The sequence below is a fragment of the Melanostigma gelatinosum genome (assembly GCF_949748355.1).
Source record: "Melanostigma gelatinosum genome assembly, chromosome: 4".
Taxonomy (NCBI): domain Eukaryota; kingdom Metazoa; phylum Chordata; class Actinopteri; order Perciformes; family Zoarcidae; genus Melanostigma; species Melanostigma gelatinosum.
This window is the reverse complement of record NC_136637.1, coordinates 15,881,998-15,899,725: the sequence shown is the minus strand read 5'-3', so window position 1 is coordinate 15,899,725 and position 17,728 is coordinate 15,881,998. Positions and strand designations below refer to the sequence as shown.

At 42.0% G+C, this 17,728-nt stretch overlaps 2 protein-coding genes across 2 annotated transcripts in view; both read right to left on the bottom strand.

Annotated features, from left to right (window-relative positions):
- LOC306776078 (ceruloplasmin-like) overlaps nucleotides 1–10,313 on the bottom strand; it is a gene marked incomplete at both ends in the record, with an annotated part of 13,146 nt that extends 2,833 nt beyond the window's left edge. The window contains 15 exons of the mRNA XM_079266663.1: nucleotides 1–107; nucleotides 1,265–1,469; nucleotides 1,927–2,139; nucleotides 2,268–2,424; nucleotides 2,688–2,902; nucleotides 2,993–3,037; nucleotides 3,155–3,295; nucleotides 3,883–4,022; nucleotides 4,263–4,401; nucleotides 4,521–4,683; nucleotides 7,974–8,065; nucleotides 8,147–8,320; nucleotides 8,790–9,002; nucleotides 9,077–9,321; nucleotides 10,153–10,313. The exon at nucleotides 1–107 is cut by the window's left edge and continues 33 nt beyond it. Of these exons, the coding sequence (XP_079122789.1) occupies nucleotides 1–107; nucleotides 1,265–1,469; nucleotides 1,927–2,139; nucleotides 2,268–2,424; nucleotides 2,688–2,902; nucleotides 2,993–3,037; nucleotides 3,155–3,295; nucleotides 3,883–4,022; nucleotides 4,263–4,401; nucleotides 4,521–4,683; nucleotides 7,974–8,065; nucleotides 8,147–8,320; nucleotides 8,790–9,002; nucleotides 9,077–9,321; nucleotides 10,153–10,313 (2,410 nt within the window). The remainder of the gene's footprint in view (nucleotides 108–1,264; nucleotides 1,470–1,926; nucleotides 2,140–2,267; nucleotides 2,425–2,687; nucleotides 2,903–2,992; nucleotides 3,038–3,154; nucleotides 3,296–3,882; nucleotides 4,023–4,262; nucleotides 4,402–4,520; nucleotides 4,684–7,973; nucleotides 8,066–8,146; nucleotides 8,321–8,789; nucleotides 9,003–9,076; nucleotides 9,322–10,152) is intronic.
- Nucleotides 10,314–11,571: 1,258 nt separating this feature from the next.
- Nucleotides 11,572–14,450, bottom strand: LOC306776077 (transmembrane 4 L6 family member 1-like; the record flags this gene model as incomplete). Its single annotated transcript, XM_079266662.1, has 4 exons — nucleotides 11,572–12,897; nucleotides 13,324–13,466; nucleotides 14,066–14,134; nucleotides 14,409–14,450. The coding sequence occupies 4 exons, from the start codon at nucleotides 14,448–14,450 to the stop codon at nucleotides 12,699–12,701; spliced, it is 453 nt and encodes a 150-aa protein (XP_079122788.1). The 3' UTR covers nucleotides 11,572–12,698.
- Nucleotides 14,451–17,728: the final 3,278 nt, after the last annotated feature.

Sequence of the window (17,728 nt, the reverse complement as noted above, 5' to 3'; positions counted from 1 at the left end):
TTTCCACTTGCTTGGTGAATTTGTTATTGGTGAACTGGCGGTAGACCACCTTCTTGTAACGGGAGCCGATAAACCCACCCTGCTGGTCCAGGAAGACAGAAGCAGGGCTGCGGAGGGAGAGAGACGGGCTTATTTTGCAGAGGATTAAATGTTGTGTGTGTTTATGGTACAATCACCTCATGCGGATGTGTTTAAGCATTCACTTCCATTTGCATGTAAATGTCTTTGTGCATGAATCTGTGTTTTGCTGTTTGGTTATCAAAAGATACAAAACACTAAAGACAACAAAAAACATTAGGTACAATATTATTTCATCTTGACATAAATAACTGAGCAGAGTTAAATGAAATAGTAAGGAGAGAAGTTTTATAAAAGTGCAAAGTTAGATTTAAAGGATAAGACTGGTGGTATTCTACTGTACATTTTTCTTATTGTTAAAAAATCCCATGAAAACACCAAAACCAACAATGTGTTAGTCCATCTCTCAGCCCCTCTGGTTCCTTCGCAAGACCTTTAATAAACACGTCTCCAATAAATAATCTCATTTTCAAAAGGCTCCATTTTCTAAAACAGCTGGGAATTTTAAGAAAACTTTACTCAAACAGGAGTACACAGAGAACTTGTTGGGCACCATTTTTATACGGATTACTCCATGTCTGGTGCTCAGCTGCATGCCGGTGTGTGGGATTGACTCAAAAATAATGTGTGTTTGTACTGAAGTAACATCTCACCAACAGCAACAATATGGCTCATTGATGGGTTTTTTAATAGTTTTGGGGCAAAACTTGAGGTCTAAGATGCATCAAGCTTAAAAGGCAATACCTCTTAGTCAGATCAATTGCATTGCTGGTTTTGGTCTTTTTCTGACATTTGTGGACAGTAAGAAATATTCAGGGAATCAACATTTATCTTATCCTTCAAGTTTTATACAATGTTTGTATAATAAAATAAACTGCATGCATGTTAAGGTAGTGCATGGTTTCCGCTGTCATCAATCTTTGGAGGCCAATTTTGCCGCCAACTGTCCGCAGAAGTCCAGATATTTGTAAGCAACTGTTTTCATGCTGTACATGTGCAGGGGACGATATTTTTTTCCGACGATGGCGAAGGCATGACCCGCCCTACTCTGCCTCTGATTGGCTTACCCTGATATTACCCTAACCCCAACCAAGCTATCTCCTCATACACAGGCAGAGTAGGTCGGGTCATGACTTTGACATCTTAGGGGAAAAAAGAAAATTGGTGTGTGCAGGTGGTACTGTACTTCTCATGACCGCGGAACATCTCAGCCTCCCAGGTACGGTTTGGAGAGTAGTCCCAGTCCATCTCCATGGCAGCGATGTAGTAGGTTTTTGAGCGCAACATAGTCTCACCCTGACGCTGAAATATGCTGCACTTCGCTACCGTGTAGTTGGCTCTCATCCCACCACGGTAATGGTTCACTGTGGCTGACACCACTTCAAACTGACCTGAAACAAACACAATCATCATATGTACAGAAATACACAATGTACACGTTCGGCTCAATAATTATCCCAGACACCCAATGTTTGAAATCATTCGGTCTCTCACACACACACACACACACACACACACACACACACGTTATATTCTCATTCTGTTTGAATTGTGAGATCAAAACAAAGTTGTAACAATGTCACTGAAGGTTCTCACAAGTAAGAAGTACAATCATGTGTGCGTGAGAGAGAGACAGAGAGCGAGAGAGAGAGAGACAGAGAGAGAGAGAGAGAGAGACAGAGAGCGAGAGAGAGAGAGACAGAGAGAGAGAGAGAGACAGAGAGCGAGAGAGAGAGAGACAGAGAGAGAGAGAGAGAGACAGAGAGCGAGAGAGAGAGAGACAGAGAGAGAGAGAGAGACAGAGAGCGAGAGAGAGAGAGAGACAGAGAGAGACAGAGAGATGTATACCCATGCTGTCTGGCTCCATAGTGACAGTGTGTGAGATGTGAGGGAAGACGCTGATGGTGTCTCGTCTGTTCTGGCGGTAGATGAAGCGGTTTCCCTGGAAGTAAAGGCTGATGATGTCCGTCTCTGAACCCAGTCCTGACACGTGCCATGTTACCGTATCCCCCTTACACATGGTCAGGCCTGGGAGGTTCCTATACACAAAGCCATTGATTGCTAAAAGAGAAAGACACAGAAACAAAACATACAGTGATTAGCTCAAAAATGATAAAATCATGAAGGGAAAAAGCTAAGCTGAGCTGAGCTGCCAGTGATCAGTGTGTGAGTGTGCGTCGCCTACACACCGTGCATCTTGTTGCTTTCGATAAAGCCATCGTCCTCCTTGTTAAAAGGAGGCTCTATGGGAGCAGGGGTTAGGGACATAATGTTCTCATCCAGATACCAGCTCAGGTTCTCGTCAAACACAGTGGCCATGAGGTGGAACTCTTTTTTATAGTTTTTCTACATGAGGAGAAGAGAAAAGGATCAGGAGGAAAGGTGTCTAATTGTGATTTCATCAATACATTTCAGTCATTTCAGTTTTCTGTGTCCCTCTATGGCAGACCTCTATTGAAGCTGTTCTCCAGCCTTCTTGCCACAAGCCAGATATGTATCAGATTTAGGTCCACATATACTGCAAATATCCCCCAAATCATAACTGGAAACACCAGATTTAATGGGATGTGACCTGATCAAACATAAGTTTAGTGATGCCCTCTTCTTACTTGTATTCCTTTTTTCAGTGATCCAGGACGACAGATAAGGAGCGGTCCAACCAGTCCAGAGTGGGTGTCTTTAACAGGGTCCACTCCAGAGTAGTACAGATAGGTCAGACAGTCAGCCTCCCCTTGGACTGGACCAGCACCCAATGGCACCGTCCATTCATAGCTGTGCAACGTTCCAGGTCTGACTAGAGCAGCTGGGGGAGGGGTCACCACTCCTAAATGTATTAAAAGAAAGAGGAATATTATAATGATGTTAATGCATGCTAACTTAGACTGGCACTGTAATATTCCAGCTTTTAGCTCACTTGGTTCCCTCTTCAACTCCCGCAGTTTCTTTGCTGTATGGGACTCTGAGGAGGAGAAGAAGTGTAGGGCAGGAAAGACGGAGACATAAAACAAGATAAGAAAGTGTCTAAAGTATAATCTAGTACATTGATAACAGTGTGAGTGCATGTGCTTGTATTAACCTTCCAGTTCATTGTGATAGAGCGTCCCATCCTGTTCTATACTGTACTGAACACCATGAGGCTGTATACTGTAAGGCCGGCTGGCTTTGTTCTTAAACACCACCTTGATAGTGTCCTTCTCTTCAGCTCGCAGCACAGGACCTGGAGACATGGATGGACACAAATGGACACACAAGCACACATTTAGGACAAAGGACCATTAGATGACACTATGTTGGGAGATATCTCATCATGTTAACAAAATCCTGCCGACATATTTCAAACATTAGTGTTGGAACTGGCAAACTGTTGTTGAAGTGATCTGACGAAGTCTGTCCAAAATATGAACAAAGACCTCCTTCAACAATAACAAAGCTATAGAAGGTCAGAAGAATTTTTTTTTAAAGCTGTTTTTAGTTGTAACCCAAATATCTTTGGTTGTTTGGGACAGTTGGTTGGACTAAACAAGCAATTTGAAAATGTTTGGGAAGTTGTGATGAATAAAAAATGAAAAAGTAATCTGCAGATTAGTCAATGATGAAACAGTCCAATGTTGTATGGAAAGTTTTAACCAGAAAGGGGAGCAAGACATATAATATATTTCGTTACATACCATACTATCGATATATAGCATTTTTCATTGAGTAATAAGCATGTTTGGCTGTACTAATTTGAGTTTATTTGTGCCTCCAGAGCATCGCTGACTCTGGAAAAAAAAGTGCAACCAACCCCTGCCCAGCCTGGATTACCCAGAATTCCAAGGTGTAGCTCCGCTGGGCTGCGTAGCATCTTTGTTGTGAAGGTAATGTCCGTGTATTCCACATAGCGAACCTTCTTATAGCGGCTTCCAATACGGTTTTGACTTCTAGTTACAAACATATCTGCTTCACTACACAAACACACACACACACAAACACACAATACAAATTATTAGCAGGTCTCTTACAGAATCATGAAGATTAGCCTGGACAATTTCTGTGAGAGTGTGTGTGTGTGTGTGTGTGTGTGTGTGTGTGTGTGTGTGTGTGTGTGTGTGTGTGTGTGTGTGTGTGTAGGTGTGTGTGTGTGTGTGTGTGTGTGTGTGTGTGTGCGTGCGTGCGTGCGTGCGTGTGTGTGTGCAGTAACCAACCCATCAGTAGGCGGCGTAGGAGCGTAGTCCCAGACTTCCTCTTCAGCAGCAATGAAGAACGGTCTGAGCTCACCGTGTGGCCGGGCCTTGTGGACGATGGGGAAACACTTCTTGATCTCAAACAGAGCCTGCATTCCAGCTGGACAAAACCACAAAACAAAAACTCACAAAGAAATACTAAACAAATTTGTTCATTATCCAACTGGGTGACAAAAGGACTTGCTTGAATCAAATTAAGAATTAAGGAAGTCGGCTCACCCATCAAATGGTCATTGACAGTGCACGTCAGCAGCCAGTGTCCAGGGTTGTCAGCTACCATTTCAGCTGTAGTGCTGGAGCCGGGGAAAAGACTGATTATGTCTGTGTGGTGGTTCTGAGTGGTCAGGATCTGGCCATGGAAATGAACTGAATGCATGTCCACCTGTTGCAGATAAAATACATTTAAACTGGGTTAAGACCAGGTGCTTGCTGCTAACACCAAGACATGATGTGGGCTATTGTGAGTCCAGTTTAGCAGCCCTGCAAAAAAGTAACACATGTTCACAAATTTAGTTTTTTCAACAAACTGTCAACAGAGGCCAGATGCAATTGTAAATGTGACAAGTTCAAAGTTCAAAGTTCAAAGTTCACTTTATTGCCAAAGTTTCCACATGTGTTATGCATACAGAAAATTCGAAATGCCGTTTCTCGCAGTCCCACAGTGTAATATAGACATGAACATATAACATATAATAGAATAAAATAGAATAAAGTTAAGAACATAAGGGCCTAGATAAAGGATTTACAAGTAGCAGCAGAGAATAAAAAGTGACTGGTGCTGATAAAAAGTGACTGGTGCTGGATGAGGGAAGGGGTGTGAGGGGGAGTAGATGTCCTGGTATGTTCCATTTGAGGCAGTGGGGAAAGGTGGGTGAGGGGGAGGGTAGAGAGGTCAGGGGAGAGATGGCAGGGGGGGAGAGAGGGGGAGCGAGAGGAGAGAGGGAGGGAGAGAGTTCAGCATCCTGACCGCCTGGTGGAAGAAGCTGTTCCTCAGCCGGGTAGAGCTCGAACGGAGACTGCGGAACCTTCTCCCTGAAGGCAGGAGGCTGAAGAGGCTGTTGGAGGGGTGGGTGGGGTCACCCGCAATGCCGAGTGCTTTGCGGGTGAGGCGGGTGTTGTAAATGTCCTGTAGTGTAGGGAGTGAGACTCCGATGATCCTCTGGGCAGAGTTCACAATGCGCTGCAGGCTCTTGCGGTTGGAGGCGGTGCAGCTTCCGAACCACAGCGTGATGCAGCTGCTGAGGATGCTCTCAGTGGCGCCTCGGTAGAATGAGAGCATGATGGGGGGGGGGGCTCCTGCTCGCTTGAGCTTCCTGATGAAGTACAGGCGTTGCTGGGCCTTCTTTGCCAGTGCAGTGGTGTTGCTGTTCCAGGTGAGGTCATCTGTGATTGTCACACCCAGGAATTTGGTGCTGCTCACCTGTTCCACAGCAGCACCATTGATGGTCAGAGGGAGGGGGGGTTGGGAGTGGGTTCTCCTGAAGTCAACAACAATCTCCTTTGTTTTCCCCACATTGAGGAAGAGATTGTTGTTTTGGCACCAACGGACCAGCTGGTTCACTTCCTTCCTGTAGTTAGTCTCATCGTTGTGGCTGATGAGACCTACCACGGTAGTGTCGTCAGCGAACTTCACGATGTGGTTGGAGCTGTAGTTGGGTTTACAGTCATGGGTCAGCAGGGTGAAGAGAAGGGGGCTGAGCACACAACCTTGGGGGGCCCCCGTACTCAGTGTTAGTGTGTTCGAAGTGTTGTTGTTGACCCGAACAGCTTGTGGTCTCTCTGTGAGGAAGTCCAACAACCAGTTGCAGAGAGAGGGGCTGAGGCCCAGGTCTGTAAGCTTACACACAAGCTGCTGGGGGATGATTGTATTGAATGCTGAGCTGAAATCTATGAACAGCATTCTGACGTAGGAGTTCTTAGTGTCCAGGTGTGTGAGGGCTGGGTGTAGAGCGGAGGAGATTGCATCCTCTGTGGACCGTTTAGTTCGGTAAGCAAACTGAAACGGGTCCAGGGAGGGAGGAAGGGTGGATTTGATCTGCTTCATGACCAGCCTTTCGAAACACTTCATGATGGTAGAAGTCAATGCGACGGGGCGGTAGTCGTTGAAGCAGGCTGGAGATGACTTCTTCGGCACAGGAATGATGGTGGTTTCCTTGAAGCACGTGGGAACAACAGCCTGGCTCAGGGAGGTGTTAAAGATGTCGGTGAGGACATCCGTGAGCTCCTCTGCGCAGTCCCTCAGCACACGACCAGGAATGTTGTCAGGTCCCGCAGCCTTGCGGGTATTAATCCTCAGCAGTGTGCTCCTCACACTGGCTGGGGACGGTTACTGTTCAGACTTTCACCAACAAAATGAGAACTAGAACTGCATGCACTCAGACAATAAATGTGAGTCCTATTACAGGTACTTGGTATTGTTAGTATACGTTAACATATTGTCAATATAGGCCCAGTCAGACAAAGCTTGAGCTTCTTCTAAATGTGCTCAAAAAGACAAATCAGACAATAACTACAAAAGGTTCACTCAGTAGAAAGCAGATCTCGGCAAGACGGGTCTGCTACGACCACTGCTGTATTGTGTGATTGAATGAAAACACCCCAAAATGGTTGAGAGCAGTGAGTGACGAGCCAGCAGGCAGCCAATGGCCGTATAAAATAGTTGTGAAAGTTGTTTGTAGACAGTGTGAGTCATCACAACCACGAGAGGCTCTTGAGCATGCAGCCATGGGCACCCAAAAATATCATTATGTTTGCTGCAGCAGAATGCAAGATTAGCCGAGGGGAGACACAGAGGCGCACACTCACTCACTCACTCACACACTCACTCACTCACTCACAGACTCACTCACTCACTCACACACTCACTCACTCACAGACTCACTCACTCACTCACTCACAGACTCACTCACTCACTCACTCACAGACTCACAGACTCACTCACTCACACACTCACTCACTCACTCACACACTCACAGACTCACTCACTCACTCACACACTCACTCACACACTCACTCACTCACTCACTCACACACTCACTCACTCACTCACTCACTCACTCACACACTCACTCACAGACTCACTCACTCACTCACACACTCACTCACTCACTCACTCACTCACACACTCACTCACTCACTCACTCACTCACACACTCACTCACTCACTCACTCACACACTCACTCACTCACTCACTCACACACTCACTCACTCACTCACTCACTCACACACACACACTCACTCACTCACTCACTCACACACTCACTCACACACTCACTCACTCACACACTCACTCTCTCACACACTCACTCACACACTCACTCTCTCACTCACTCACTCACTCACTTAAGGGTGTACACACATGCGCACACACACGCGACCGATCGCATGATCTTCGTGGAAAATATGAAAATGAAAAATTAAAGGATTAAAGGGCTAGTTGCATATTTTGAACTTTGGTTGGTTATGTGCCTCAATTAAGACTTTTTTTTTAAATATGACACATGCAACTAGAACAATATTCTGATTCGTGGGAGTAATAATAATAATAATAATAATAACAATACCATTAATAATAGTAATAGTACAATAATACTATACAATAATAATACAACTATTAACAACAGTAATAATAATGATGATGATGATGATGATATTAAAAATACAATATTTACCTCATTGCCTAAGCCAATCATATGCCAGTGGATCTTCTTGCCTTGGCACATGCTCAGTCCAGGCAGGTTACCATACAGAAAACCATTTATACCTGCAATTAAATCAGAGTTAAAGGTATTTGTATGTGTATGCATATGAGTATGCGTATGTGTACCTGGATACTACCACTCACCGTGCATTTTGTTGCTCTCAATGAAATCTTCATCCTCCTTCAGGCCACTGGCAGGATTTGTAATGTGCGTCCTGATGTTGTCGTCCAGGTACCAGCTGAAGTTCTCATCTGACACCATGAAGAGCAGAGCGTAAAGATAGTCTCCTGAGCTGTCTCCATGCAGGTCCAGGGTTCCTACAGAGGAGTGGAGAGAGGACATTTTAGGATAACATGCATTAATGTACTGAAGGGGAAACCTACAGTAAGTAGTGCCCCTACACAACTATTTTCTCAATTAACTTCTTACTATTTTGGATGCTGCTTTTTGGTATTGCCACAGCTGATCTCACAGATTTGACAAGAATCCAGCAATATTTTTGATAGTTTAATTTGTGGTGAAACGATTGGCTCAAAAATTGATAAGTTGATAGTAAGAAGTTAAATGAGGGAAACGTTGTTTGGGCCTTAAAGTAGGTTTCCCCTTCAGAATAAACCACAGAAAGTACAGAAAGTACAACATTTCCCTCTGAAATGGAATGGAGTGGAAGTAGCCGATATAGAAGCAGAAAATTAAAACTAAAGCAGAAGTACCTGAAAATATTACATCAGTTAAATAAATGTACTTAAGTTCCGTCACCAGATAAGTTAAAAAAGGTTCCAGTACCTCTCTTACAGACAATGAGGGGTCCCATCAGTCCTGAGTTGATGTCTTTTGGTGGGTTAACGTGGGAGTGGTAGAATCTGGTCAGGCAGTTGCTGTCCTCTAATGTTGGGCTGTGGCTCTCTGGGAGGTTCCACTCATATGTCACTGTTGTACCAGGAGCCACTGAGTCATCACGCTTCAGCTCTGGACCAGTACCGTCTGGGTAAAGGGCTCCTGAAGATACAAGCACACAGAGTCACACATATATCAGCCTGTTAAGGCTGCCCATCGATTCATTAATGCCTCACCCTCATTGCCCTTGCTGTAGTTCAGTCCATGTGAGTGGATGCTGTAAGGTCTGTTTGCCGTGTTATTCAGGTGGACGGTCACTGTGTCTCCCTCCTCGGCCATCAACAGGGGTCCCAGGTAGCCCAGCCACTCCGCCTTCACCACCTCTGTCCTGTAGGTGGCGTCGCTGTACTGCTTATACACAGCCTTCTTGTAGACGGAGCCAATGCGCTGGGGGCCTTTCTTTAAAAAGACGGAGGCTTCTCTACAGAGACAGAGAACGAGGATTATTATGGGTTGCAGTTAAAATATTACAAAAACCTGTGATTGGCTAAAAATTTTAGGGCCTTTTCACATCAGACATTTTGATTTGTGATTTTAGGGAAAGCAGAGGTGTAACTCATAACATTAACGATGGCTCTGATCTAATCAAGTTTCCCAGTAAGTCGTGACAGTATGACAGTGAGTGAGCATGTACAATATACCTTTTTTACCCACAAACACTGCTCATGATCGGACATGATTTTAACCACAAACGGTCTTATTATTTAGATTATTTCGATAAATGTATTAATTGTGGAACACAATTCATTACTGCGGTTTCTTCTTCTTCTTCTTCTTTTTTTTTAAAGCATGCTGAGCAGAGAGGTTAAAAATTACAAAATAAATAGTTCACATGAAACATAAGTAATTGGTTAAATGGGTAAAAGTAAACATGTAAAATGCATTTTGCACAGAAAGCACATCAAATATAAAGAATCACTCTCCAAAGGAAACTCTGCACTACACGTGGTGACACTGAATTTTTCTTTGATGAAGAGATGGAATAAGTGTTAAAGTAAGGCTATTTGTCATGTCTTTAAAAGTTGCCTTCTTTCGAGATACAAGGTTTTCACACAACAGTGAAGATTGTCGTAATAATATTGCAATACTTGACATTGAAGGTTAAATTGTTGAGCAGTGTGGGTCAAAAAATGACAATGCTCAAACATCCATGCATCTTAATTGAGATCATGGTATGGGGGTGAAGTGGCTATTGGAAAGACAACATAATCTTTCCAACGTAATCAAGACAATGTACTAAGTTTGTACTCACTCATCCTCTTGCAGTGTGCGGTTTTGAATGATGTTCATCCCACTTGGGGCATAGTTCCAAGACACTTCCTCTATCTTGAGGAAGTACTCTCTCCTCATCCCAGACGCACATACTGCTGCACAACACAGCAACAACACTCCCCTTAACCCCAGTCGCTGCATTTTGAAGATATAGCGCTGGCACTACCACTGATAACCTGCCCAAGGAGGACGATGACTCTTTAATTCTGTTGAGCGATCCAGAGGATGATAATGATGAAGACAAGCAGTGCAGACACCTGACAGCTGTAAGTCAGTCTGTCTGAGAGGCTTTAGACCCTCTGTGTGTCTTTATACTACCTAAGCTGACTGGTGGGAACAGCCAAGCAGGGCAGAGGGGTCACTGACCAACAGACAGGGTTTGAGCCAACCCATCACAGAGATAAGGGAGGGCGTTCCCTGACAGACTTTTTGATCAAAAGGTTACATTTGCATAAGAACAGAACATGCTATTCTTTGCAATGTCCACATTTGATGGCACAACCACGAAGAGATCAGATTTAACTTACATTTACATCAGACATTATGCAGAATATCTCATATTTGTCAGAATATAGAAAGCCAGATCTGTACCACAGTCAGTTATATTTTCCGTGCTTGTGGAAATGCAGCCAAAAATCTTGCTTAGTCATGTACACATGACTAAGCAAGATTTTTGCCAGTGATGAAAACACAGACTTTTGATCCAGTCACTACTGCTGTCCAATATTAACTGCAAGGTTGAAAATGATACAGAAAAATCTGATTCCGTTGTTTCGATTTGCGTTTGTCCTAATCCACAAAATCAGTCTAACCAAGCTAAGTAATTGAATTAAAACTAATTTGAAGTACTTTCATCTACCCCTAAAGACAATTAAGGTCAATGAATTCTGCTACCAAAACTGGTTTGTCATTGTTTTAAGGTTTAAAGCGCAGTAGTTTTTTCACAATGTGACATGGACATAAAAAGTAAAAAATACTCTCCCCACAGCCACCGTGTGATAAAGAATTGAAAAATGTCTTGTGATGGACTTGACTGCAGGGTCTGAGGCCACATTTACTCAGTCTGTGTCCTGACATCGATCAATAACGGGCAACTCTGGAAACTCCAGGACACTTTAAACACACACACACACACACACACACACACACACACACACACACACACACTGTTAAATGTAAGCTAATATTGCATTTGTGCAAGGCCCCTTCTCCAGATAAGTTAATGGAAACATTTTGTTTCCAGTAACAGTTTGGAGGAGGTGCAGCAGGGGAGTCAAGCATGCATACACATATACACACACAGGATATATATATATATATATATGCCAATTATGAAAAGAGAACCTGTTTTTGTGGACAAAGATCAGCCTCAACTTAATGACTCACTGGATACTTAAAATGGAAATAGACATTTTTTTATTAAAGGCGGCACAAACAAACAAACATTATAAAAAATATGTCACTAAAACATATATAAAATGTCTGTTTACACTGATCTAGCTTCTGAAAGACGTAAAGAAAACAATTTACAACAAAATGCTCTGAAAATTAAAACAAATGTACAAACATAAAAATCTGCTCGTAATCCTTAAGTGATCCAACAGTGTATAAATGTTGGAACAACAACAACCACTTCCTGGTGCATCCAGATAATCATGTCAGCCAAGATGCGGATAAACAACCAAATAATGGAAATGTGCTTCTCTCCTTGCAACACCAATGACACAAGAGCTTATCTCATATGTGGCTGCCATCTTAAGTACACTAGTTTAATATCATTGGTTTGAAGTGTAATATCATCTGTTTAAGCAATAAAAACGTTAATGTAGTTATTGGGTTTCTGAAGGTACAGAAAGTATACCGCCAATAATGATAACAAAGAAAGTGAGCAACCTTGAAATTAAGAATGTAAATTTCATGAAGTGAACAGTTGTCACTCAAGTTTGAGAACAGTTGTTTTTGTATCTTCTTCTTTAAAAAAGCAAATGAAAGTTTCACACACTGCTACTTACTTCAGTGAAACCTATCCCATGTAGGATAGGACAACATACTAAATAATATTATTGATATTATTGTCGTTATCATTGTCTACTTTGTCTTTATTATTTAAGTTTACTGTATTTTCTATGGAGTATTCAGGACACACGCTCACACACATATCTACATTATTATGTACTAATAACCTGTTGCCTTTGAAATGTTGAGACTTCTGCACCAGAAAAGCTCATCATCATAATCATAATCAATGACTGCCTCGTGATTTTTGCCACTCTAAAAGGGCAAATCAAAAGCTTGAAAATATAGTGATTACACTGACGTGGCCGTCAGAAGTCCATGATACTGTAGGTGTGTCTAAGTAAGGTTGAATTGTACTCGCACACATGGTGCAGTGTGTGCAGACTTCCGCTTCCATGTGTGTCCATTAACGTCCTGTATCTGTGCATACATATTGCGTGTGTGATTTGTTTATGGGTGCACAGGCACTTGTGTCTCAGCAGGTGAGTCTACATACACGTGTGTGTTGATCTACGCGTTCAGACTATACTCCTGCTTGTAGCAACAGGGCCGGCAGATGGCGTTGACTAAACCATTTCCCAGCTGTAACAGACAGATGATGAACTCAAGCACAGCCAGGCCCAGCAACACACACAGCAGAGTCACGTTCCACTCCACGATGTGAACCGGCTGAAGACACCGTGACCACGTCTCTGGTTGTAAGAGATACCTGGGACACAGAGAGAGAAAGATCAATCACGGACAGCATTTACTACATTTATATTTTATATATTTTTTGCATTGGTTACAACTCATTGTGAGTGCTGCACCACATTCTTAAAATACTGAAATACTAAGGGGGAGAGTTGTCTCTAAGTATACATTGATGACATAAGTCGACACATGACAAGGTGTCCTCATTTACGAAATTAACAAAAAAAGTGGAGGCAAAGTCCATTGTTTTCCAGATTAGGGCACCTAGTCACATTTACCACAAAAGGCAACGGGTAAAACTGTACATTTTTACAGTTGTTTGTAGTCAGTTCATTCTGTTTACCAGTGAAATATAAAGTTAAGGACATGTATACACACATTCTTCTCTGTTTATAAACCCCCCATGCCCCAACACCCACGCACACACACAGCATCTCTCTACCTGCCCCCCTGGTCTGCAAATGGGTACGTCCATCCATAAGGAGTGAAGCACTGGGGACCCTGCACCAAGGCAAGTCCTGATATGACGAAACAGTAACCAGACCCCACCAGGCCGACCACAGCTGCCAACACTGACCCGCACATCTGGAGAGCAACACAGACACACAAAGTGATTATATAGAAGAACATGAACGTGTTGGCATGCCTTTGTGACTGTATGTGTGAATGCCTGTCTGTATAAATGTTAACGGTTTCATTTATGTGTTTAATAGATCAGATACAGAGACTGCTATAGACACACACACACACATAACAGCAGCTGTGCATGTGGCTTGAATGGTGTGAGCCAAGCTTACTTTGTTGAGATTTGAGTAACAATGGGACCCTTGTAGAATTATTATAGTTGATTAGCATTAACATTCCACCTCATAAGGACACAGTGTTGTCTGGCTTAATGACAACTGTTCAGTATTATTCTCCAAGTGGTGAGAAAGAAACAACAAAATGGCAGTAAAATGGGGACACTAAGAGTTACAATTCGTGAAAGATGTGATTTTGATCTGTGTGCAGCAAACAGAAATGTATAAGTATTTTTATATGTTTAGAGAGCAGCATGGGAAATGAGGATGCTGCTAAGCATCAGCTGAGCATCAGTGTCATTACTCCTGGAGTGTTTGATGCAGACTTAGCTTAGCATATACCTCCTGTGGATTTTGAGTGTGATGGTTTAATAAGTCCCTTACCATTAAGCTCTCATTCCAACAACAGTTACATTTCCCCAGAGTGATGAAGACCACAGCTGGAACCAGCATCTGGAAACACAGAGTTACATTTCTGAACAGCAGCATTTTTTTTTCATCATTTGAAATGGCAGGAAGTGATACACATTAAATCGTTATAGTAGTAGGCCTATATATACAGTATATATAGATGCTAAAGCTACGTAAGCTAGGCTAATAATCATATTCTACTACAAGAAAAGATTATTGATCCTGCTTCTCTTTGCTAGCAGCTAGCATATCATTATCACCACCCATACTGTATTATTGTTTTATACAGCACATACATACAGTAAACATACAGCACCTTGGCCTCGACACATGTTTTGTCCCACCTGTCAATCACCATCCTTGTTGAAAGCAGTATTGTACATATGGACGTCACCTAAAAGACAAATCGCCTGGGACGTAAACAAATGTGCAACATGAGGCTGTGTTGCTTATTTCACACTAATCGAATGTTTGCAGGCCATTTAAGACTCAGTCGGGTTCAACTTGTCAGAATTTGGCTCAACTCTCAACGGTCTTAAGACAGGGGTCTCAAACTCCCGGCCCTAATCATTTTATGTGGCCCGCGAATCCGCCAGCAAAAAAAAAGTTTAAAAAAAAAATCATTTTTTATTTCTTTTAATTTTTTAATTTTTAAGTTAGACTAATAATAATAAAAATATCCCCATAGTCGAAATTATGAGATATAAAGTCGAAGTTATTAGATAGAAAGTCATAACTATGATAGAAAGTCATAATTCTGAGATAGAAAGTCAAAATTATGAGATTGACAGTCAAAATGATGAAATAGAAAGTCAAAATTATGAGACACTTAAACAGTTAGAATCAGCTCTTTGACTGGTTACTGTACATTTGACATGGATATGTATTGTGAGCACATTGAAGACTACTTTAAACTGTGAATGCAGACAGTTATTTAACAATATGTTACGAGTAGTTACATTTACAACCGGCCCTTTGCGGGCGAGTTTGAGAATCCTGCTTTAGACACTGACCGCTCCACTTTCTGTCCGTTATTTGGTGCCGAGCAGGCAGCGCTCAGTGGATTTGTATTGGTGTGTCAGCTCAAAACAGCTGCTTGTTGACGAGAGTGGGGACACCGAACCAAACCGTGAATGTGTCCTAAACCAAAACAATGAGCTTAAAGAGGCTTAAACGTTCTGCAGAGCTGCAAAGTAAAGTGATGAATCTTTGTATCTGCCTCTCTGGAGGCTTAATTCTCACTATGAGGAACAAACATCTGTAGTCCTCTCATTCAATATAAATATAAAAGAAACATTCCTACACTACAATTTCTCTGTTAAATAACAGTAAAGTGCTGCCAGCAATGTCCTGTAATTCTACAGTATTCATACCGTGAAATGACTTAACAGCATATTACTGTAAAGTTATAATGCAGTGTATTTCTGTATTTTTTTAAATTTCTGTATTTTCATCTGTATTTTTTACGTCATTTTGAGACATAAATAACCTTATTATGAAATGACCACATGGTCAAGTATATTTTTGTATACTCCTGTGACTTCAATAAATGAAAAGTACTGAGTGTTTTCTCTTTTTTTGTTCAGAACTTAAAAGCAAAATGAATACAACAGTCTCAAGTGAACTTATAGAAAGGAAAAAGTATATGGTTCTGGCCAATGGGACAGCAGAACGTAATAAAAATCAAAAACAGCTGATAGATGCATTTTACAGGACAGGTGGCAACATTAAGGCCCATCATGATGATTTAGTCTGAATCTACTGCATGTTAATCATATGGCCGACATAACCTCACTGATAATTGAATCATTGTTTATAGTAACTGAGGTTAGCTTTAGTTTAGAGCAGTGGTCCCCAACCACCGGTACCGGCCGCACAGGAAGAATAAATATTATATTATTTCCGTTTTATTGATTATCAGAGTCTGAAGGAAGTTTTATTTTGAAAGATGACCGAATTCTCTCGCAATTTCATCCACCTGTGCCTCTTGACATGTCAAGACGCTTTGTCTCGGTCACAACTCTGCTGGTGTTTTGGATTAAACTCGAGGCTGAATATCCTGAGATCGCCACTAGAGCACTGAAAACCCTGCTTTCATTTCCAACCTCCTCTTTGTGAAGCGGGATGTTCTGCAGTGACAGCAATCAAAACAAAATGGCGGAGTCGAGTGGACATCAGGAACAGACTTCGGGTGTCATTGTCAGAACACAGGATGCAACATATTAGCGTTTGAATATGAATTTGCAAACAGAGACAGCTTAACAATGTTAAAAGGATCATTTGTGGAGTTACTTGCAACAGCTTAAACTTTTGTTGTGACTTGTTGCATGCAGTGGTGTATAAAGTACCCAAAAGCCATACTTGAGTAAAAGTAAAGATACCTTACTGGAAAACGACTCCAGTAAAAGTAAAAAGTCACCTATTAGAATACTACTTGAGTAAAAGTCTTAAAGTATCTGATATTTATTGTACTTAAGTACAAAAGTACTTAAGTACAAAAGTAATTTTCTGATATTAAATGTACATCATAACCTGAACATTAAATGAACATCATAACCTGTTCATTGAAAGTAAAAGTACAAGTAAATGCTGTTAATAAAAAAGCAAAGGGTCAGAATTTTGAGAATTATCAAGTTTATTCTTTTAAGCGCTGTGGCACCATGACCAAGGACATGGAGCTGTGTTGAACATAATTGGGTTGGCTGTGATCCATTCAGGAGCAACAATGTTCAACATAATATATTGTACATAAGTATACTTTTGCATCTACTATGAACTTATCATCATAATTCTCTGAAAAGCAATATGACACTATGAAGGAGTTGTAACAGTGCGTTTATAAGTCTGCTCATTAGACTAGAGGATGTAGAGGACAAATGCATAATATTATGTTCAGCAAAACATATCCACTTGATGCATCAGGTCAGTGTTTAGAGAAAGGACACCTGCCTTGTAAACTCCTATGGGTCTGATTTGAATACAAAGGTTTTGCTCAAGCTGAATCTGCAATTGGGCGACTGCTACCATCATAACTCCATCTGATCATCCACAACATGACTCAAATATCAAAACATGATCAATACTAAAGCAGCAACACAGTCATTACTTGAAACTGAAAAATGTCCTGTTCATCTTCAAAAGAAGTTGGTTTTTAAAATTGCGAGAATTCAGTCTCGCTCTTCTTGGGCTGAAGACTAGTCCTGCTATGCTAAATAGTCTTTCACAGGCCGCTGAGGCAGGTAGAGGTGTGTTCAGCGTCACAGACAGCTTGCGCACAGCTGCGAAGGATTTCCCTAATGCTAACGCTAATGCTAATGCTAACGCTAATGCTAACGCTGCGCTCTCTCGGCTCCCGTCACAACTGTCAACACTTCCTCAGCTCACTAACTCGCTAGCGATCCACTGATGTTGGTCTTCGTCACCACCGTAGTTTGTTGCGGGAGTAGCAGGTGCTTCCATTTCTGCTTCCATCATGAAATCAGTCATCGTAGAGTGGAATTATACTCATGTAGTCGCCCGCTAGCTTATAGCATGTAGCATCCTGGCATCACTGGGAATCAAAACGCCGCAGCTTTGAGAGCACTTGTTTGCAATTGTGCATTAACGTGATTAACCAATGATTTAACTTGCTGCTAG